Source organism: Rousettus aegyptiacus, unplaced genomic scaffold (genome assembly GCF_014176215.1).
Source record: "Rousettus aegyptiacus isolate mRouAeg1 unplaced genomic scaffold, mRouAeg1.p scaffold_m13_p_1, whole genome shotgun sequence".
Classification (NCBI taxonomy): domain Eukaryota; kingdom Metazoa; phylum Chordata; class Mammalia; order Chiroptera; family Pteropodidae; genus Rousettus; species Rousettus aegyptiacus.
Window position 1 is genome coordinate 110,810,982 of NW_023416284.1, and position 22,860 is coordinate 110,833,841.

General features: G+C 34.0%; 1 protein-coding gene across 4 annotated transcripts in view; it reads left to right on the forward strand.

The window, feature by feature from the left end:
• Positions 1-22,860, forward strand: part of PRIM2 (DNA primase subunit 2) — a 241,133-nt gene that overhangs the window by 202,447 nt on the left and 15,826 nt on the right. For all 4 annotated transcript variants that reach the window (XM_016145668.2, XM_016145670.2, XM_036219001.1 and 1 more), the window contains exon 12: positions 3,386-3,468. In XM_016145668.2, coding sequence (XP_016001154.2) covers positions 3,386-3,468 — 83 coding nt within the window. The remainder of the gene's footprint in view (positions 1-3,385; positions 3,469-22,860) is intronic.

Here is a 22,860-nt window from a genome sequence, read left to right on the forward strand (position 1 = left end):
GAGTTCAACTGTATTGTTGCTGACTTTCTGCCTGCTAGACCTGTCCATTTCTGATGGAGGAGTGTCAAAGTCTCTAACAGTAGACTCATCTAAATCTTACATTTCTATCAAGATTTTACCTCATATATTTTGAGGTTTCGTTGTTAGGTACATACAAATTAAGGATTGTTATGTCTTCTTGGAGTATTTATCCATTTATCATTATTTATATTCTAGATAAATTTTATTGCTCTGAAGTCAGCTATGTCTGAAGCCAATATAGTTTCTTCTGTTTTCTTTTGATCTGTGTCAGTATTTCTGCATTTCTTTACTTTTTATCTATATGTGTCTTTATGTTTAAAGTGGCTTTATTTTACACAGTATGCAGTAGTTGGTTCTTATTTTTTGATCTACTCTGACAATCTCTGTTTTTAATTTGTATATTTAGAACATTGATGTTTAGAGTAATAATTGATATAACTGGATTAATATCTACCATATTTGTAACTATTTTCTATTTGTTGCCCTTATTTTTTATTCCTGTTTTGGTCCCTATACTTTTTCTGCCTTCTGAGGTTTTAACTGAGCATTTTATATGATTCTCTTTTTTCTGCTTTCTTAGCATATCTATTATATTTCTTTTCATTAATTAAAAAAAAATTTTTTTTTAAAGTTTTCACTACACATTTCTACTAATACAAGGCTCCTTTCAATCACACTATATCATATCATGGGTAGTGCAAGTACTTTATGAAATGCAGTGTTTCTAATTCACTTTTATTCTGTCATTCATTGAGTTTATACATAAACACATATACATGCATAGATACATAAATATACATAATCGAATACATTGTTCCTATTTTGAAGAAAGTGTTATTTGTTAGATCAATTAAGAATAAGAAAAATAAAATAAAAATTTTTATCTTACCTTTCCTTATTCTCTGATATTCTTTTCTTGAGGTGGATCTGTTTCTGGCCTATATCTATTCCTTTGAAGAACTTCTTTTATATTTCTTGTAATGCAGGTCTACTGGCAACAAATTACCTCAATTTTTACTTGTCTGAGAAAGTCTGTATATTTCTTTTGAAGGATAATTTAGCAGGGTATGGAAATCTAGGTTTGTGGGGCTTTTTCTCTCATCACTTAAATATTTCAGTCTGCTCTCTTCTAGCTTGCATGGTTTCTGAGAATAAGTTAGATTTAATTGATAATTGGTATCTTTGATTCTCTGTAAGTAAGGTGTTTATTTTCTCTGACTTCTTTTGTTTTTTGTTTTTATATTTGTTCTTTGTATTCTGAGCTTCCTGGATCTATAGTTTGCTGTCTGACATTAATTTGAGGGAAATTCTCTGTCATTATTGCTTCAAATATTACTTCTATCCTTTTTTCTTGTCTCCTTCTGGTTTTTCTATTATTCATATGTTACACCTTCATAGTTGTCCCTTGGATATTCTACTCTTGTTTTTTTTTCAGTTTTGGAATTTTTTACTGACATATCCTCAAATTCAGAGTCTTTCCTCAGCCATGTCTACTAATAAGGCCATAAAGGCATTCTTTATTTCTGGTAGAGTGTTTTTGATCCTAGCATTTTTAAAAACAATTCTTTCTTAGAATATCCCTCTCTGCTTATATTACACATCTGTTCTTGCATGTTGTCTACTTTTTCCATTAGAGCACTTAGCATATTAATCATAGTTAAACTCCTGGTCTGATAATTCCAATATCCCTGTCATATCTGGCTCTAGTTTTGATGCTTGTTCAGCCTCTTCAAACTGTATGTTTTTGCCTTTTCATATGCCTTATAATTATTTCTTAAAATGTAAATGTGACATAATGGGTAAGAAGCAGCTTCTCTAAGTAGTAGTCTGTTTCTTCTGTTTTCTTCTTATTGTTGAGCATAGCTTTAAAATACTTTTTTGTCATCTTTAGTACTTTATCAATCTTAAGTTTCTTCTCGGCTTTGCCCTTTCTGACCTTTCAAATAGTTATAGACATTATTTCAAATGTAATTTGAGTATATAAATTAATCTTTTTTGTTTGTGTCCTTTAATCATTCTGGGCTTAACCTAAAATTCCATGTGCAGCCTCATCTCTTTCTCATTGTGATCCTTCACAATTTCATTATCAAATTTTTTTGAGGATAATAGTGATAGCTAACTCACATTGAGTGCTTACTATGTGCCAGAAACATGTACGAGCTTTGTATTCCATTCTCACGAGAGCTCAGTGTTTATTTCCCTCACTTGATTGACAGAAAGTGAAGGCGAGTCAACAGGAAGATACAAAATTTGCCTAAGGTCTCCCAGCGAGTAACTGATAAACTCAGGCGATATATAGCTCCAAACTCTTAACCATGTGCTATACAGCTTCTCAAGATAGTTTGTTGTACTAAAAGTTATTATAATTTTAATCAAAATAAAGTATATATTATGAATGTTGTAAATGTTATAATTTTTAGCACTCCATAATATTATTACCATGGATGTTTTCATTCTCAAATTTTCAGTAAACAAATTTTTTGGCCTGTAGGCTCTTTTCCATTATTTTGCCCCAACCAATTTCCTATCGATTTCATTAAAAATGCACAATTGTTTCTAACAGGTCTATCATCTGTATGACTGAAAAAATAATCTGGCTTCCTGCATTAAATTTTAAAATAAGTGTTTTGTTATTGCCATTTCTCATTAAAATGTCTAAGATTTTCCAGATTTTGGCTTAATACAGTTTACGTTTCCATTCTTCTGTGTTCTTATTTATGAAACTATTTTAGTATCCATCTTTATTTTTATTTTTCTCATGAAATAATATAGAGGTGACATGTAGCTACTAGAAATTGTTTTTCTGTGAAACAGTTTCTTATTTGTCCATCTCATTCCCATCTGTGATTCATCTAAATTTATACTGATTTGACCTTAATGGGAAAGAGGCATAGAATTTAAATATGAAAATGATGCGAGATTTTTTATATTTCTTAGAGTTTGCATGTTTTTGTTTACACTATCTTCCTTGTATGCCTTTTATGTGATTTTTTTAAACTAAGAAAAATGTGAGATTGTATACAGGCTTTTAGATAAACTGTTTTATAGCTGCTTTGTGATTATCTCTGCTTGTTAGCAAGTAGGACAATTAAAACTGTTTCCTCTTCCTAGTGGTTGGGCAACTTAGCCTGAGAATGCTGTAATGTTTTATGTAACTCTTGAGCCTGTAGTACTCTGATAACTGTGTAGCTAAGTCGTCATTTAGATAAAGAGAGGAAAGCAGTTGCACCCATGGGCAATTAACTTTTTTATTAATAAGCTGTTAGACAATTAAGGGGAGCTTAGATGGTCTCTCGAGTGTGGTGTTGTACTAAGTCCTGAGTAAATAACCTTGTTGGTATGCTGGCTTGTTTTTTGTTGTCAGGGTGCCCATTCCGTCATAGTGATCCAGAGCTGCTGAAGCAGAAGTTGCAGTCATACAAGATCTCTCCCGGAGGGATAAACCAGGTAGGTCAGATTCTGCCCTGCTTCCTCAGTAATGAGGCATCAGGCAGTTCCTCTCAGTTTCATTTAATGTTCTTGCAGCAATGCTGTGTACTACTTGTCAGGCTCCACACCACCAGACATCCTTTCTTCTAGGTGAATTAAGCTAAAGCCTTGACTTTTCTGGTTTAGAGTCCTTGGAAATTCTAGTTCTGTCTGCTAGGCTGCATTTTTATTTTTCTTGGTAATAAAAGAAGCTGGAAAGCTTTTTTTCTCTCGCTTTGTTTTACTATCTCAATTGAGGACATTAAAAAAAAATTTAGAGGAATGCATTGAAGCTTATTAATGAAGCTGAAAATTAAAGACATCTTATTTCATTTTGGAAAATTGTTTTCTATGCTGCATGTAGGTTAGAGCAGGAGATAATGTAATGTGTGCTGGCTAAATGTTCTTGTAAGCCTTAGTCGTTGCTATGTTAAATCTCCCCTTCTAATGATAGTTCATTAAGTCTAACAGTTTGTCAAAATGAGTTGTCTTGCAAACAATTTAGATTAAAAAAAATTCTCAAATGTAAAACCAAATATTTAAGAATATATTTTTTAGTAAATATTCTTTTTTTAAAAAAATATTGTGACATTACAAGGATTACTGTCTATAGTATGCCTTTGAGTTGACTTAGATTTTGAAGGAGTTCAAGAGGAACTTCTGCTTTCTTAGTTTAGGAAGAACAATATTTATTTTAGAGCTGGAACATCTAAGTCATTGTATATCCTTAAATAATTATTTTTACTTGTAGAAAATAATTACTCTAGAGAACTCCACTGTTCCTACTGTATCCAGAGTTTAGATTGAGTTAATTTAGTTAAGATCTTAGTTTTTCAGTACTCTGGACAAGACAGTGCTCAAGGTGCAGTTGGGGGATGCAAAGAAGAATCAGATATAAATCCTCCTGTAGAACCAGAGTTTGGAGGAAAACATTTGCCAAGTGTTATGGGAGAGGCACAGTCATCCCCCACCCCCCACCCCCCATTCTATGGGGGATATGGAGAATATATTCCAAGACCCCCCAGTGGATGTCTGAAACTGCAGATAGTATCAAACCCTACAGTAAGTACTGTTTCTTCATATACATACATAACTACAATAAAGATTAATTTATAAACTAGGCACAGTAGGAGATTAACAGTAATATATAATAATACAATAGGACAGCTATAACAGTATACTGTAATGAAAGTTATGTGAATGTGGTCTTTCTTTCACAATATCTTATTCTATACTCACCTTTCTTGTGATGATGTGAGGTGCTAAAATGCCTACCTGATGAGATGGAGTGAAGCTAGTACATAGGTATAGCTTTAGGCTACTATTGACCTTCTGACTATACATCAGAAGGAGGATCATCTGCTTTGGGTGATCCTGGGTCATTAACCCATGACAGTGTTGATGGTTGGAGAAATGTAATACTTTTGTAGCATGGTTGACTACAGTAACTGAAACCGTAGATAATGAGGGGTACTAGTATACATATAGAATATCTTAGGTCTTCTGAAGATAGGTGAGTATAACCAGCAGGGGAGACCATGGAACACTCTCTACAAGAGATTATCTTTGAATTAAGCTTTGAAGGGGGATCGGGAATTAGGAAGAGAGAATGCATAAATAAAAGGTACTAAATGTATAAGATTATTAGGATTTCAGGTCTAAGATAATGGTGGCACCATTGATGTCCTATCTAAAAGTTCATTGCCAGATTCAAAGTTATGAAGAGTGACACATTTTCTTATAGGAGTCTTATTGTTTTAGCTTTTATATGTATATCATTGATCCATTTTGAGTTATTTTTTTAATGTGGTGTGATAGGAGGGTCCAACCTTATTCATTTTCATGTGAATATTCAGTTTTCTCAGCATCATTCATTGAAAAGACTGTTTCCCCATTGTGATGGTCTTGCACCCTTCAAAACTCATTTGGACATAGATATATGGGTTCATTTATGGACTCTCAATTTTACTGCATTGGTCTCTATATCTTATCTTTTTTGCCAATAACATACTTCTTTTTTAATAACTGTAGCATTGTAGTAAGTTTTGAAATCAGAAAATGTGAATTGCCAAATTTGTTCTTTTCTTCAATATTATTTTGACTATTTAGAAACCCTTGCAATTCCATATGAATTTGAGTATTGACTTTCCAATTTTTGCAAAAAAGAAAAAAACTGCTGGAACTTTCATAGGGATTGCATTGAATCTCTAGATTGCTTTGGGTAGTTAGTATTGATATCTTAACAATGTTATCTTTCAATTCATGAACAAGGGTTTTTTTCCCTCCGATTTATTTAGGTCTTTAATTCTTTTTAGCAATATATATATTTTTTAGTTTTTGCATACATATTTTCATCTCCTGGGCTAAATTTATTCCTTGGTATTTTATTCTTTTGAATGCTGTTGTAAAAGAATCATTTTCTTAATGTCTTTTTCTGATTGTTTACTAGTAGTGTTAGAATACAACTGATTTGTGTTCTTCTTGTATCCTGCAACTTTGCCGAATTCATTTATTTATTAAGTCTGATAGTTTTTTAATGGATTTTTAAAGGATTTTTTATATATAAGACCATTTCATCTCTGAATATAGTTTTAATTTTTCATTTTCATTTGGTCGTCTTTTCTTTTTTGCCTAATTGCTAGAACTTTTAATACAATGTCGAGTAGCAGCAGTGAAAGCATGTATCCCTGTCTTGTTCTTGACTTTAGGGGCAAGGTTTTTACTCTTTATCTGTGTGTTTGCTATTACCTGCAGGTTTTCATATATGCCCTTTTATATGTTAAGAAGTTTCCTTCTTTTTCCAGTTTATGTGTGTGCTATAATCATGAAAGTGTGTTGGATGTTGCCAGATGCTTTTTTAGCACCAATTGACATGATCATTGGGTTTTGTTCTTTATTCTGTTAATATGGTACATTACATTGATTAATATGTGCTGAATCACCTTGGCATTACTGGGATAAATTCCACTTGGTCACGGCTTATCGTCCTTTATTGTGCTGCTGGATTTGGTTTGCTAGTATTTTTGTTGAGGATTTTTGTATCCTCATAAGGGATATTGGTCTATAATGAAGTTTCCAACCATTATTATACAACTATATGCTTCTACTTTCAATTCTTTCATGTATTGAAAGCAATTCTTTTTTGCTTCATGTGTTTTATGTCTCTTTTTCAGTGTATTTGTGTTAATTGTTACATCTTGATGGATTGACTCTTTTATTAGTATATAATGTCCTTTTTGTCTCTTGTAATAACTTTCGACTGAAAAGCAGCTTTACCTATTGTTAGTATAGCCACCCAGCTCTCTTTTGGTTATGTTTTCATGAATATCTTTTTTCATCCTTTCACTTTCAACCTATTTTATCCTTTGAATCTAAAGTGAATCTCTTGCAGAGCATATAGTTTGTGTATTTTTATTCATTTTTTCCAATATTTGAGATTGGAGATTTTCATCTATTTACAAATAAAATAATTACTAGTAAAAAAGGTTCGCTTTTGTCATTTTGCTCTTTGTTTTCTACGTGTCACATTTCTTTTATTCCTTAGTTCTTCCATGACTGCCAACTTTTGTATTTTTTTTATAGTGTACTTTTTTGATTCTCTTCTCATTTCATTTTCTGTATATTTTTAATTATTTTTTTAGTAGTTACACTGGGGATTCCAATTAACCTATTATACTTATAACAACACCAATGTAACATCTATAATATACGAAAACTCTGCTTCTTTATAGCTCTTTCTCCCTTTTTGTTGTCACAGATTGCATCTTTATACATTATATATACACCCATTAATGTGATTAATAATTATGTATGCATTTGTTTTTCAAATCATATTGGAAGAAAAAGAGAAGCATTACGTACCAAAAAGACTGACTTATATACCTATGTATTTACCAATGTTCTTTATTTTTGTATGGCATTGAACTACTTTCTAGTGACCTTTCATTTCTGCCTGAAGGAGTCTCTTCAGCATTTCTTGTAGGACAGGTCTATGAGCAAAAAATTACCTCAGCTTTTGTCTATCTGGGAATGTCTTAATTATGTCTTCACTTTTGATAGTTTTGTCACACATAGGAATCTTGGTTGACAGTTATATTTTTTTCAGCAAAATGTCATCTCACTGCATTCTGGCCTTATGGTTACTACTAAACAAAATTAGCTGTTAATCTATTGAGTGTCTCTGTATGTGACTAGTGGTTTGTCTGGCTGCTCTCAAGATTCTCTGTCTTTGGATTTTGCTGATTGTTTATTATGTGTTTCAATGTGGATCTTTCTGTGTTTATCTTTCTTGGATTTTGTTGAGCTACTTGGATGTGTGTCTTATATCAAATTTGAGGCATTTTCAGCTATTTTCTTCAACTATTCTTTTTTACTCCTTTCTGTCTCTGTTCCATCTGAGTGTCCCATTATGTATCTGTTGGTACACTTGACGGTGTTTCACATGTCTCTTTGGCTGTGTTCATTTTTCTTCATTCTTTACTCTTTCTTCTCTTCAAACTGGATAATCTCAATTGACCTACTTCAAATTTGCTTGCTTTTTTTTTTTTTTTTTTTACCTGCTGAAACGGTCTTTTTCATTTTCTTTTTTGGTTATACTTTTCAGTGGCAGAATTTCTGTCTGGTTCCCTTTTATACTTTCATTCTCTTTATTGCTATTTACAACTATTAGTTCTTCTGGTTTCCTTTAGCTTTTTATCTGTATTTTCTTATATAGCTTTTTGACAATATTTAACAAAGTTGATTTAAAGTCCTTGTTTAGTAAGTCCAATGTCTCTGCTTCCTTGGGGACAGTCTGTATTAATCTCTCCTATAACTGGGCCCTACTTTCTAGTTTCTTTCTATGCTTTACAATATCTTCTAGAAAACTGGATATTTTGAATATTTCAAATTGCTAACTCTGGAAGTCTGATTCTATTTGTATGCCCGGTCTGTGCTGTTCAGTGTAGTAGCCACTAGTGACATGTGATGACTTTTTAGTACTAGAAAATGTGGCTGGTCCAAGTTGAGATGTGCTGATGGCAGTGATATGTTGGTAAACCAGCTTTCTGGGGGGTAATAAAAACCCTGATTTATGTCATTTTCTGATTTCTCTGATGTAAATACTCCTACCTTGGTCAATTCAAACTACCAATGTGATGTTACAAATCTTGACTGGAAAAGGATAGGCACAGTCAATTCTCACAAGCCAGTTTGAGTGCTCCAGCACAGCACTTGAGAGTGTAAAAGGTTTTTGTATAAAAAGTTTTTTATACAAAGAAATAATATAAAAAAGAACATTGTAAAATATCTCAGTAATGATATTTTTATATTGATTATATGTTGAAATAATAACATTGATTTAAATGAGGTGTATTGAAATTAATTTTATGGTCATTTTTACCGTTTTAATTATGCTATAGAAAATGAAAAATTACAAATGTCACATATTTTTATTGGCGTACACTGCTGTAAATAGTTACTTTAGACAATTGCATATTAGAATGATTAGGTTCCATTTCTACATCATATTTTAATGTTTGCTTCTAGCATACATTTGTGTTTGACCTTTTATAACCAATACATGCTTTTACGTGTTGAGCCATAAATGAGTAGAAGGCTACTAATTTTTCAAATTTTTTGATTGAAATGATACATAATTTATTTTTGCATTGAAAATCATTTACAAAGGAAGGAAATGTGTTTCAGAATTTTGACTCACTATAACCATTAATGATTATTTTAAAAGCAAATCTAATTGGTGCATCCAAGAAACTTAATAATGATATTAAAACCAGAAAGTATGAAAAAAAAAAAAGTATGCTCTGTATCCTCTCATTTTCATAATCCAAAAATTCTCAAGAGGTTAGTGGATATATTAAATCTAAAACTGGTAAAATCCTTTTAATGAAGAAATCTTTCAGTGGACAGTTTAAAAGACTTCAAAGTAACACTATGTCAAGATTTTATGGCAAAGATAAATCTCAGTGACTCCTTACTCAGTGTTCATATAAATCTGAACTGCCTAAAAATCCTATGATTTTCTTAGGTAAGAGTACTTATTAATAGATGATGGTATTCAGTCTGTCCATTACTTTATGAACAGTAACTGCTTTTAAAAGCAGCTTTTCTGTCTATCTCCAGTAGCATCTCTTCTGATTTATGAGAACAGTACTTTGATTGCTACACTTAGCTTGCCTTTCTTAGTATTGTAGTCGAAAATGTGTACATTATTCTTGGTTCTTGGTAAATCTTAGAACTGCATTTAAGAAAAGATGGGAAGCTGAGCATTAGAGTTGATGCCAGGAGGATGTGGTTGTATTTTTGGCTTTATCACAAATTGCTATATATATCTTTTCTTTTTTATAGGCTAATGATATATAGTCATTTGAAGATTGTTTAATATTGTTCAAGGTGGTTCAAAGAGAAATCACTTTGAAAGTAAAATAATATATGCCATAATAAAGTTTACTTTTATTAAAATGGAAAACTAGTCTTTCTTATAAGAAAATTTAGTATTTTGTTTATAGATATATATCTTTCTATAATTACTGTATTACTTACTCATTACATGAGAAATTATTGATCTCTATAGCAGAATTTCAGTAACACAGTACTGTCACTTGTACTTATAATAAAATTGAGCCTGTAGACGTAAAAATATTCTCCTAGCTTAGTTCTATTTCATGAACTCCCAGAGCTTCCCTTCTCCCCTTTGTTTTGGGGAAGCAAACTTAAAGTATCCAGAAAATTAAATAACTGACCTTATTTCATAAGGCAAGTGTTTCAGATTCTTAGCTTAGTTTTAGCCATTTCAGACTTCCTGGTAGAGTTTACAATCAATTTACAATGTATTTCTTGTTAGACAAAGTTTCTATTTCTAAATTTATATATATCAGGTATAAAGTATTTGATGTGTGTGTGTGTGTGGGCGCGCGCGTCCATCTGTGTCCGCTCGTCCTCTAACCCTGGGAAAAACCCTGAAGTGACAGATTTTGTTTTGCTTCTGTTTCCAATAACATATTTGATGCATCTTTTTTTCCTGAGATCTTTGAAAATAACTGTGAAATTAGTATATTTTTAAATAATGATTTTGAACTTGCTTGCTTTTATACTAGGCAAAAAGTAGCATACTTGCAGTACAGTTATATTAAGTAAACCATGGAAATGAGGTTTGGCAATACTTTTTCCCATATCTCTAAGCAGACTTTACCCATATACTGTCATTTGTCCTCTTTCCTATTCTGTCTCTTTCCCTCTGTCCCCCATTCCAGGTTCACTTAGTTGTTGATGTTTCCTAAAAGCTTAAATCCAAATGCTGGTATTAATCAGCCTGAGCAATTCAGTATTTTGGGTGGAAGTTTAAATTGCTTCTCAAGAATCCTTTTTTTAGTACCTACTTTTAATGATTCAGAACCTTTATCATATATAGTAAGTTAAATGATGAAAAAATTTCAATAGTAGAGTCTTTATATTGTAATAAAAATATGATTACCAAATTGGGTATTATACACTTTCCAGAAAGGTTCACTTGTATTTAGTATTTGATTTGTAAGAATATTTCAGGACTTGAGTTGTGGCATAATACATTTTCCTACTAGAGAGGTCCACAGGTTTAATCAGATTCTCCAAGGCTTCTATCTCAAAAGCATCTCAAAAATTTCCATAAGCATTCCTTTTTAAAAATTGTTTGCCTGTATACATGAAGAGCATAATTAAAGAGCTTATAATTACCTCATTTCCTGTTTGCCCCGAGAATATTCACCGGTGGCGCTTGCGGCTGCAGCATTTACCCCAAGATAGCTCACGGATTACAGTCTTAACCTTACCCCCAAAGACTGCCTCAAAATATTTTGCTTTTATTATTATTTTCACATCTCTCTAGTATATCAATAGTCTTTGGAAACAAATCACGTCATTCTATTTATAGTATTCTGTTTTTAGTGGTAGTACTTCCACCTAAAAAATATAGTAATTCTCGATCACTGAAAATGTCAAAGCTTAGAAAACATAGCATTCCTACACATGATGTTAAATTAACACTGGCAGCAAACTGCACTTTTTTTTTTTTAACAAGAAAAGGGTTAAGTAAAATAACAAGAATAGTATCTGATACATAGTAAGGATATAAGATATGTGTTGTCATGGTCATTAGTATTATTCACCTTCTTCCTCTCCTTGCAAAAACAAACAAGGAAGCAAAAAATCAACTTGTACTGTGTCACAGATCTAGTTATCTGTGGTGAAGATTTGTGTGCAGGATATTCATTGGGGAATGCTCTCAGGATCAGTACCTGTTGGAGAGTGAAAGAGGAAAGATTGGACAGGAAGAGACTTACTTGTTCTTAGGCTGATCCCACGGGGAGTGCTGAAGCTGGGAAGACCCTGAAGAGTTGTCCCTAACTGGAGCAAGAGGTCTTGGCCTTATACCCTTGCACTAACCAGTCAGTGGATCAGGCTACTTCCAGGAAGGGACCATCACATTGAGCAAGATGGATTTCTTCAGCTGAGGGGGACTTCTGCTGCAAGCTGTCAGTCATCAACAGTCTCTGACCCTGGAGAAATGTGTGCCCTTGTTCTGAGGAAGGGGGACGTAGACAGCATACCACAGAGTCCACCGTACAGTGCCTCAAAGAAGAGCGAATGGGACTCTAGATTCCCAAGCCAGAACTCTGGTACATAATCAAGTCTCCTTCCTATCTGTTTTTGAATCTGTCCCTTATTTCTTTTCCTTATCTTCCATAACTCAGTATGTAATAGATTAATTTAATTCCCAATTCCACAATCCATTTTTCCCCTAAAAGTCTTTTGTGCTAATGCCAAAGTAATTTTCTAATATACTTTTATTTTTTGCCCATTCCACAACATTTTGCTATCAGTTTTGTTTTGTTTGTTTTTTGCCTTTTTTTGCACATGTAATTCTCAGTGTCTAGATTGTCCATACCCTTTTATCTTGATAATTCTTATTATGATTTGACTTAGTTATGGCTTCTCCCTGGAAGCTCTTATTGAGCACTTTTCCTCCGGTTTCCCTCTAGTAACATGTGGTTTTGTGTATTAGATTACTAATCATTTGTTTTATAGTGATTTTTTTTTTGTCTACCCACCCCTGCCCCCAACCTCTAGACTGTGATTGTGGCCTTATTCTCCCTAAGGGCATAAATGTTATCTTTAATCTCTATAAATCCAATCTCTAACCACAGTGCCTGGAGTTCATTACAGTTTAGTGAATATAGGCTCAATGAATGGAGTGACTGAATGAATAGCAGACTCAATCAGTTCATAGTTAGAAAGCTTAACTGAGAGGTGTTGGCGGAGGCTGCTCTGTGTTTGCATATATTATGTATAAAACTAAATATAGCAAAGGCAGATTTCAACATTTGGATACAAGTTAATTTGATAGAGTTTTTTCATTCTCTTCTCCAAAGTGTTTTCAGATATGATTCAGGAAACCTAGAGAAACCTATTAAGCCCTTTTATTTATTTTTTAAATTAAATTTATTGGGGGTAAATTGGTTAATCAAATTATGTTTCAGGCATACAATTCTATAATACATTCTTTGTGTATTTCATTGTTGCTCACACCCAAAGTCTAGTCTCCTTCCATTACCATATATTTGACCCCCTTTCCTCTCTTCATCCTCCTCCTTACCCACTTCTTATCTAGTAACCACCATACTTTTGTCTGTGTCATGAGTTTGTTTTGTTTCTGTTTTATGTCCCACATGTGAGTGAAATCATATGGTTCTTGTCCTTTTCTGTCTGATTTCACTCATCCCGATACTCTCAGGATCTATCTATGTTGTCACAGATGGCAATATTCCATCATTTTTTATGGCCAAGTAATCTATTGTATATATGTACCACATCTTTGTCCAATCATCCATCAAAGGACACTTAGGCTGCTTCAATGTATTGGCTATTGTGAATAATGCTGCAATGAACATATAGTACATATAAACAAATAAGTGTTTTCAATTTTTGGGGGGGGCAGATACTCAGAAGAGGGATTGCTGGGTCATATAGTAGCTCTTTTCTTAATTTTTTTGAGGAACCTTCATACCGTTATAGAGGCTACACCAGTTTACATTCTCACTAGCAGTGTGCAAGGGTTCCCTTCTCTCTACCATCCTTTCTAACACTTGCTATTTCTTGTCTTATTGATAACAGCCATTCTGACGGGTGTAAGGTAGTATCTCATTGTGGTTTTGATTGCATTACTTTTATAGCTAATGAAGTTGAGCACCTTTTTATACACCTGATGGCCATCTCTATGCCTTCTTGAGAAAAGTGTTCAGGTCCTCTGCCCATTTTTTAATTGCATTGTTTGATTTTTGTTGTTGTTGAGTTGTATGAGTTCTTTATATATTTGGATATTAGCCCCTTATTGGAGGTATTATTTGCAAATATCTCCTCACATTTGGTTGCCTTTTTGTTTTGTTGGGTTTCTTTTGCTGTGCAGAAGCTTTTTAGTTTGATATAGTCCCATTCATTTCTTTTTACTTTTATTTCCCTTACCTTTGGGGTCAAGTTCACCAAATTCCCTCTAAGGCCAAGGTCCACAAGTTTAGTGCCTATGTTTTCTTCTATGCATTTTATTGTTTCAGGTTTCATATTCAAGTCTGCAATCCATTTTTAGGTAATTTTTGTGTATAGCGTCAGCAGTCTAGTTTCATTCTTTTACATATGACTTTCCAATTTCCAGCACCATTTATTGAAAAGGCTTTCCTTTCTCCATTGTATGTTTGTAGTTCCTCTGTTTAAAATTAGTTGCCCATTTATGTGTGGGTTTATTTCTGGGCTCTCAATTCTGTTCCATTGATCTGAGTCTGCTTTTTTCCTGCCAATATCATACAGTTTTGATTATTGTTAGCATTGTAGTATAATTTGAAGTCAGGGAGTGTAATACCTTCAGCTTTGTTCTTTTTTTCCTCAGTATTGCTTTGGCTATTTGGGTTTTTATTAGATCCATGCACATTTGAGGATTTTTTTATTCTTGAAAAGTGTCATTGGGATTTTGATGAGGATTGCATTAAATCTATATATCGCTTTAGATAATAAGGTCATTTTAACTATGTTGATTCTTCTAGTCCATGAACATGGACTCTCCATTTCTTAGTGTCTTCTTCAATGTCTTGTAGTTTTAAGGTTCTCTACTTCCTGTGTTAAGTTTATTTCTAGATATTTTATCCATTTTGTTACAATAGTTTTTATTTTTATTTTTTTCTGATATTGTTAGCATATAGGAGTGCAACAGATTTTTATACTCTGCAATTCTGCTATATTTGTTTATTGTTGTTAATAATCTTTGTCAGAGTCGTTAGAGTTTTAGAATCATGTCATCTGCACATAGTGACAGTGTTTCCCAGTTTGGATGCCTTCTATTTCTTTCCATTGCCCAATTGCTCTGGCTAGGACTTCCAGTACTGTGGGCATCCTTGTCTTGTTCTTAATCTTAGAGGAAAGACTTTCAGTTTTTCACCATTGACTATATTAGCCGAGGGTTTTTCATATATGGACTTTATTATGTTAAGGTACTTTCCTTCTATAACCATTTTACTGAGGGTTTTAATCATAAGTGGATGTTGTAGCTTTTCAAATGCTTTTTCTACATCTATCCATATGATTGCATAATTTTTATCTTGTTTTTTAATGTGTTATATCATTGATTTGCATATGTTGAACCATCATTGCATCCCCACTTGATGATATAATATCTTTTTAATGTATTGTTGAATTTGATTTGCTAGTATTTAGTCGAGGATTTTTACATCTATGTTCATCAGAGATATTGGCCTATAATTTTTTTCGTATTGTGTTAGCCTGGTTTTGGTATCAGGGTAATGTTAGCCTTGTACAATGAGTTAAATATTTCTTCTTCAATTTTTTAGAAGAGTTTGAGAAGAATAGGTATTAACTCTTCTTTGAATGTTTGGTAGAATTCACCAATGAAGCCATCTGGTCCCAGACTTTGTTTTTTGGGAGGTTTTTGATTGCCATTGCAATTTTTTTATTGTTGATCAGTCTTTTTAGGTTTTCCAATTTTTCATGGTTCAGTCTAAGAAGGTTACATATTTCTAAGAATTTGTCTATTTCTTCTAGGTTATTGAATTTGGTGTCATATAGCCTTTCATAGTTTTTTTATAACCCTTTATATTTCTGTGGTGTCCATTATAACTTCTCTTTCATTTGATTTTATTTGAGTCTTTTGTCTTTTTTCCTTAGTGAGTCTAGCCAGAGGTTTGTCAATTTTATTTGTCTCTTCAAAGAACCGGGTCTTTGTTTCATTAATTTTTCTTTTGTCATTTTGTTCTCTCTTTTGTTTCATTCTACTCTAATTTTTTATTATTTCCTTTCTTCTGATGTTTGGCTTCATTTCTTTTTCAAGTTCTTTAAGGTGAAGCATGAAATTGAGATTTTTATTTCTTGTGGCCTGTACTGCTATAAACATCCTTCTTAGTACCACTTTTGCTGCATCCCTCAAATTTTTATGCTGTATTATCATTTCGTTTGTGTATCTTTTGATTCCTTCTTTTATTTCTTCTTTGACCTAATAGTCGTTTAGTAGCATGTTGTTTAACCTCCATATATTTGTGGTTTTTCTAGATTTTTTCTTGTAGTTAATTTCTAGTATCATACTGTTGTGGTCAGAAAATATTCTTGGTATAGTTATAGTGTTCTTCCATTTATTGAGATTAGTTTTGTGCACCAACAGATGGTCTGTCCTTGAGAATGTGCTGTGTGAACTTGAGAAAAATGTATATTCTGTCATTTTGGAATGTAAAACTCTATAAATATCGATTACGTCCATTTGGTTTAACATATCATTTAAGGCCGATATTTCCTTATTGATTTTCTGTTCGAATGATCTATCCATTGCTGTCAATGGGGTATTTAAGTCCTCCTTACTATGATTGTATTTTTGTCACTTTCCTCTTTAGGTCTGTTAGTGTTTTATATATTTTGGTTGCTCCCAGGCTGGATGCATGTAAACTGAAAAGTGTTATGTCTTCTTGATTAATTATCCCCTTTATAAAATGTCCATTTTGTCTTGTTAATTTTTTTATCTTGTAATGTATTTTGTCTGATATAAGCAGAGCTACACCTACTTTTCTCGGAATGCTTGTAGTATCATCTTCCATCCTTTTACTTTGTCCTCATAGCTGAGATAGGTCTCCTGAAGGCAACATATAGTTGGGTCTTGTTCTTTTAATCCATCCCACTACTCTGTGCCTTTTAATTGGTGATCTCAGGCCATTTACATTTAGGGAGATTATTGAAATATGAGGACTTACTACAGCCATTTTATTTTTTGTTTTCTGGCTGCTCCATATTTAATGGTTTCTTTTCTCTGGTGGTGTTGATTTTTTTTCCATTTCCTCTTTTTGTTACGTGTCTCAGTTCTAGATTTTTGTTTTGTGGTAACCATTAGTTTTATGCACAAAAAAAGTTGCATACATAGAATAATCCCTTTTCTTCTGATTGCTTATCTCCATTCATCTCTGCAAGTTCAGTCCTTTCTCCTGCTCTCCTTTTGATTCTGTTTTACAATTTATCCTTTTTTAAATGCTGTGTATGTTTTCAAATTGCAGGAGCTGTAGTCTTTAAAAATACTTTTACCACCTTTAACCTTTATAATTGTTTGATACCCTATTATGAAGAAAGTTGCAATTTCCTGTTTCTCTCTTCGTCATCTTGCAGTTTTGTATCCTTTGTCTTTTTTATTTCTGGTAGAAGAGCTCCTTTCAACATTTCTTATAATGCAGGTCTTGGGGTAAATTTCCTCAAAAGCTTATCTGGAAAAGCCTTTATTTCTCCATATCTGAAGGATAACTTGCTGGATATGTTATTCTTAGCTGGTAATTTCTTTCTTTCAATATATTTGAATATTTGATTACATTCACTCCTAACTTGTAAGGTTTTACTGAAAAATCTAATGATAATCTAATGTTTGCAGTCTTCCCTAGCTGCCTTGAGACTTTTGTCATTAATTTTTGATAGTTTTAATATATTGTGTCTTAGATAAGGTCTTCTGCACTGAGATAATTAGATGTTCTGTTAGTTTCTTGGATTTGAAGATCCAGCTCTTTCCATAGGTTTTGAAAGTTCTCATCGATTATCTGTTTGAATAGTCTCTCTGTTCCCGTTTCCATCTCTTCTTATTATGGTATACCAATTATTCTTACATTGTTCTTTCGAATTGAGTCAAAGTTCTCATAGAGGTCTTTCATTTTTTTAAATTCTCAATTCTCCCTCTTCCACCTGAATTCTTTCTATTTTCAAGATCACTAATTCTATCTGGTCTGCTCTGTTTCCTAAGCTCTTTAATTCATTCTTCATCTCGGGTTTTGAGTTCTTCAGCTGTAGAATTTGTTTAGTCCTTTGCAGCTTCAATATCTTTGGTAAAGTACTCCTTTCGTTCATTGATTTTATTCCTGAGCTCATTGAAATAGCTGAGTTTTCTTGTATCTCCTTGAGTTTTTTAGAATTGCAATCTGGAATTCTCTGTCATTTAAGTCTCTTCTATGTCTTAGAATTTGTTTTTGGAAGATTATTTGTTTATTTGTGGTACTTGATGGATTATTTCTCTGCTTGAGCATTTGAGGAATTGAAATCATTTTTGAGCAGTCTTTTTGATGACTTAGCAGGTTGATAGAGGTCTTTGTTTTCCATTAGATGGTGCTATAGTGCAAGTTTTTGTTTTCTCTTACCTGTACTGTGAGGACTTAGAGTCTTGGTGGGGCTATGTTGCCTCAACTGTGGAAAATGCCCCATATTCTTTGAGGAGGTGGGTGTCCCCTCTGTGACCAGCTAACCTTGGTCTTAGGGCACCACCCCCGTGGAGGGATGTGGTGGGCTATGGGGTTCCAGACCCATCAGTTCCTGGCGCTGCTTCCCTGTAACCAGAAGTTGCCAACCACTATATGAAGTGTCTCAGTTTCGTACATTGGATCCACTGTGATGTATGGGGAAGGGGGTGGGGTGGGAAGGTTGAGTATTCAGCTTTTGTTTTTCCACTGGGTTTAGCGCAGTGGGACACTGGGTACCGAAACTCAGGCTGGAATGTTGCTTTTGGCACTTCAGTCCTTCATGGGCTGTGAGATAGGGCTGTAACCTAATACGTCAACAGCTACCTTGTCAGCTAGAGTCCCCCCCCCCCCAACCCCCACCGCAAGGGGAGGGTGGCGGGGGGGGGTAGGTTCACACCTTTGTAGTATCAAGCCCTTTTACAGCCTTATGAAGGAATTAAATTAGTATTCCCTATCTCCCTGTGGTGCTACATACAAAAAAAAAAAAAAAGTAAAGCAACTAACTGCAAAGATTCCGTAAAAGTGTTCTAAGACTGAACTAGAAATAAGTTGTATTGGTGAAGAAAGACATTTTTTACTCAATAAACATTTACTGAGAATTCAACATGTCCCTGAGTTTTCAGTATGTTCAAATCTGGAAGTAGAAAGATGATTAAGAAACAGCTTTTTTTCTAGTGGAGGAAAAAGGTATAAATTAATAAAATGTGATAACTGCTTTAATGCAAATATATTCTAAGTGCTAATAGTAGATTCAGAGGAGAATGATTTGCTGAAGGAGAGGTGTGACATTAGTGTCATGTAGGAAGTGACATTTGAATTGGATTTGAAAGTGGAATGGGAGTTTCCCCAGTCGAGGGAAGTGAGGCTTATAGCACAGACGCAACAGCATTCATTGAACATCAACAAATAATTGGGTGCTGACTGTATTCCAGTTATGGTACAAGGCACTGGGAATACAGTGATGGCCAAGACTAATAAGATCCCTATTTTCATGAAGCTGCTATTCCAGGGGGGAAGACAGACAAGTGCAGTGAGAGAAGACTATGTCAAGGGAACAGAATGAGACCTGGGGGAGGCAAGCCTGTTTAGGTAAGGTGGTCAGGGAGTGTGTTGAGGAACCCTAGTCATGAGAGATATATGAAAACAGGTTCTAGGATAAATTAGTTGAGAAGTGCCACCTCAAAAAGTCCTGCTATTAAGAAACTGGGATAATTCTGTATTAAACCAAACCAAACAGTCCATTAGAGGAGAAAAGCCACCAAGTCATCACTAGGATTTTGTGAGCTAAAGAGACTGTGGGAGCAGCTGGACTAGAGTAAAAGGGACCCCTGTGGCCAGGTGGGGCAGGAAGGGGGCCCTAAGAGGGAGACCATGGCCTGACGAGGACAGCCTTTTGAACTATCCACAGCTGGAAGCCAGCAATGTCAGAATTAGATTTAGATTTTAGAAAAGTTACTATTTTGGCAGTTTAGAAGCTTGTAGAATAAGGCAAAATAAATCTAGAAGGTTTGCAATCAAAAAAAGAATGATGAGGGCCTGAACAATGAAAAGGAAAAGGTAGGTTTTAAAGACATTTGGAGGTAGAATCGATTCAGTAAGGTAACTTTATAGACAATGAAGAGTCAAAAAAATTATTGGGTATAACGTTCGAAACTCATGAAAGTTTATTTTCAAGAGAGGGAAATTTGCCAATAAATGAAGGTCACAGGAGAGTTGTAAGACAGCACAGACTAAACTATGATTAGTGTATTAGAAACAGAAGTAATGTTTTAAAGTGTTCCAGACTCTGCATCTCTTTCACGCTTTCTCCCATCTTTGAAATAAAGGAAGGTTAGAAATGAAGTGGAAAAAAATCAGCATGGCCTACTTTTGAAAGGTTTTGCTTTTTAGGAAGAAACAAGACAAGCTTATTATCACTTTTAAATAAGACTGAATATGACCTTGAATTAGAGACAGATTAAACTGCGTGTCTAATTATTAAATGCAGCATACCTAGCTGAACAACACTACTCACCAAAGCCAAGAACCAGCAGGTGGCTACAGTCAGCTGCCAGATAATCATCTGGACCTCACTGGCAGGCACCGGAGCAAAAGGCAGAGAGGAATTTTACAGATGGCAGGGAATATTGGAGAGATTAGGAAGAGAGAAGGAAATGTGACCCGAAGTTATAAAATGTCATCTACATTTTTATTTTATATGTTTGTAAATATAGCATTCCCCATCAAGATATTGTATCACCCAGTTTCATCAGCTGACAATGATCCATCCCCAATCAAATGAGGAAAATATCACTTTGTTTGCTCTTTGTTCTTCCACTGCAAAGATATCTTGGTTAGCCACTTTCTTAGAATTCACAACTAAACTGTTATTTGCCTTGAGGATGGAATAGCAGGTAAGTGTAATTAATGCTTTAACCAAACTTAACAAATACAAATACGATGAATGTTTTTCTTATAAAAATGTCAAAGTTCTGTTTTAAAAAACCAGATCTAATATTCTCCTTGGTGGAATTTAGTCAGCTAATAAGGAATAATTAAAAATAGGGAGAAAAAAGTTAAAGAATATCTGTACTCTTAATTTCTCTTAGCCTTTTGATTACAAGATTAGAACAGTAAACGAATTATTACACTTGACATTTTGTACTTTAGTCTGGAAGTACTGGCATTCAAAACTAAAAGTCAAATTGCCATTTGAGCAATATTCTTAGATCTTCATAGAAATTTTTTTCTTTAAATAATAAGCTTGTGTTTTCCAATATTCCTTTATCTCATATGGTTGTTCAAATTGCTTGATTGTATTTTTCTAAAACAGAATTAGGAAACTTCTAGCCTAGGCATCAGAATTAGCATTTGATTTGGGTTTCTCCCGGACACATATTCTTTTGGTATTGATGCTGTATACTAGAGGAAGTCGTGGTGTGCTCGCTCTGGCCCTTCCTGAATGGAGCATGAAAACCAGAGAGTTTGTATCATTGCTCAGTGAAACATCTTTTGTGAGATGTGAGTTACACGTCAGTGTTTACAGGCCATGTGGATAGCAAGTTGTGGACTCCATTTCATTAACCCTAGTTCTCTGGCTTTGCACATTTTTTTTTTTAACCTAATTCTTTCATCTTCCTGCTTGTTTCTTTTCTTCTGTTTACATTTCTTCCTCTCAATGAGTTTTCACCTCTGTGTAGTATTTGTTTCCTGCACTCATTTCTGACCTTTACTTGAACTCCAGCCTCAGGGAACTATCCCTTTAAGGTCAAGGGCAAATTGTAGGATGCAAGTCTGGCCGTTCACAACTTGTGTGAACAAAACAAACATTGTCAGAACTGTTGCCTGACATCTTCATTCTGGCTTCTCCACAGAAGTATTTTTCTTTTAAAAATTTTAATGTTATATTCAACATATTTTAACATAAAATACATATAACCAAGCACATTATGAACTAACTCTCTGCACGTTCTACCCCTCACCCCCACCCCAGCATATTTTAAACAACGGTTAGGAAGGTAAGTTCAAAATTAACACATTGTGTAAACTATTACTACATCTAGTATTTTTTTATTCTTGAGAAAACATCAAAGAAAAATCTCAGTTTCAAAGGAAAATATACCACTTTTTGTTAAACCCTAATCGTTTTCGGGTTCACAATAGTCTGGCTATACATATTCAAGCCTATCTGTCCTTAGCCCTGGGACATGGACTCCTATATAGCACTTTAAAAAAAGGTTACTTGAATTATGATTAAATAAAAATTTTAATTCTAAATGAGACCACCTATTCCTGAGACACTAAAATTCAGAAAATAAGGATGACTCAGTGATCATAACCATCATGCATTTCAACCATCACTGCAGAACCATCTCTATGCAACCTTACTAGGTCAACAGTGAGCACTGTAAGCATTTCTACATTAGCACACAAGTGGTTCACTTTGGGAAAAGCAGTCTTTCTAGAGGTATGTAAAACATATTGTAGAAAATTTAGCTTTTGTCCCAAATTCTATTTCACAGACTCTCCCTCAGGCATCTGTCCTTCTTGGATCTTAGTGTTTCTTTGCCATGTGTCTGTTTTTGCTCCTGTTTCACAAACTGAATTTTAGTATTTTGCTCCTCCCTCAATTCTCCCTTCCTTTCCTTTAATTTTTAGGTTTGCATTTACTGCCTTGGTGCCATTCATCGCATTAACAAATTGCACCAGCATCATCCTCAAAATAGTATAGTATTTGCCAGTGTTTATATTAGAAAAATCTAAGAAAATAGAGTACAGAAGAACTCTCGAGTTATACTCCATAAACAAATGGTACAACATCAGAATCATTTGTGAAAATTCTTAAGTCAGCAGAAAGGTGTGCATCCACGATGTTGGTGACACTGAGAGGTCACCATATCGTGGGTGCGCTCATATCTTGACTATTGTAAACTGTGCTGCCATGAACATAGGGATGCACAGATCTTTACAAATTATTGTTTTGGTTTTCTTTGGATAAATACCCAGAAGTGCAATTGCTGGGTCAAAATGTATATCTATTTTCAATTTTTTAAGGAACCTCCAGACTGTTCAACATAGTGGCTGTACCAGTTTGCAGTCCCAGCAA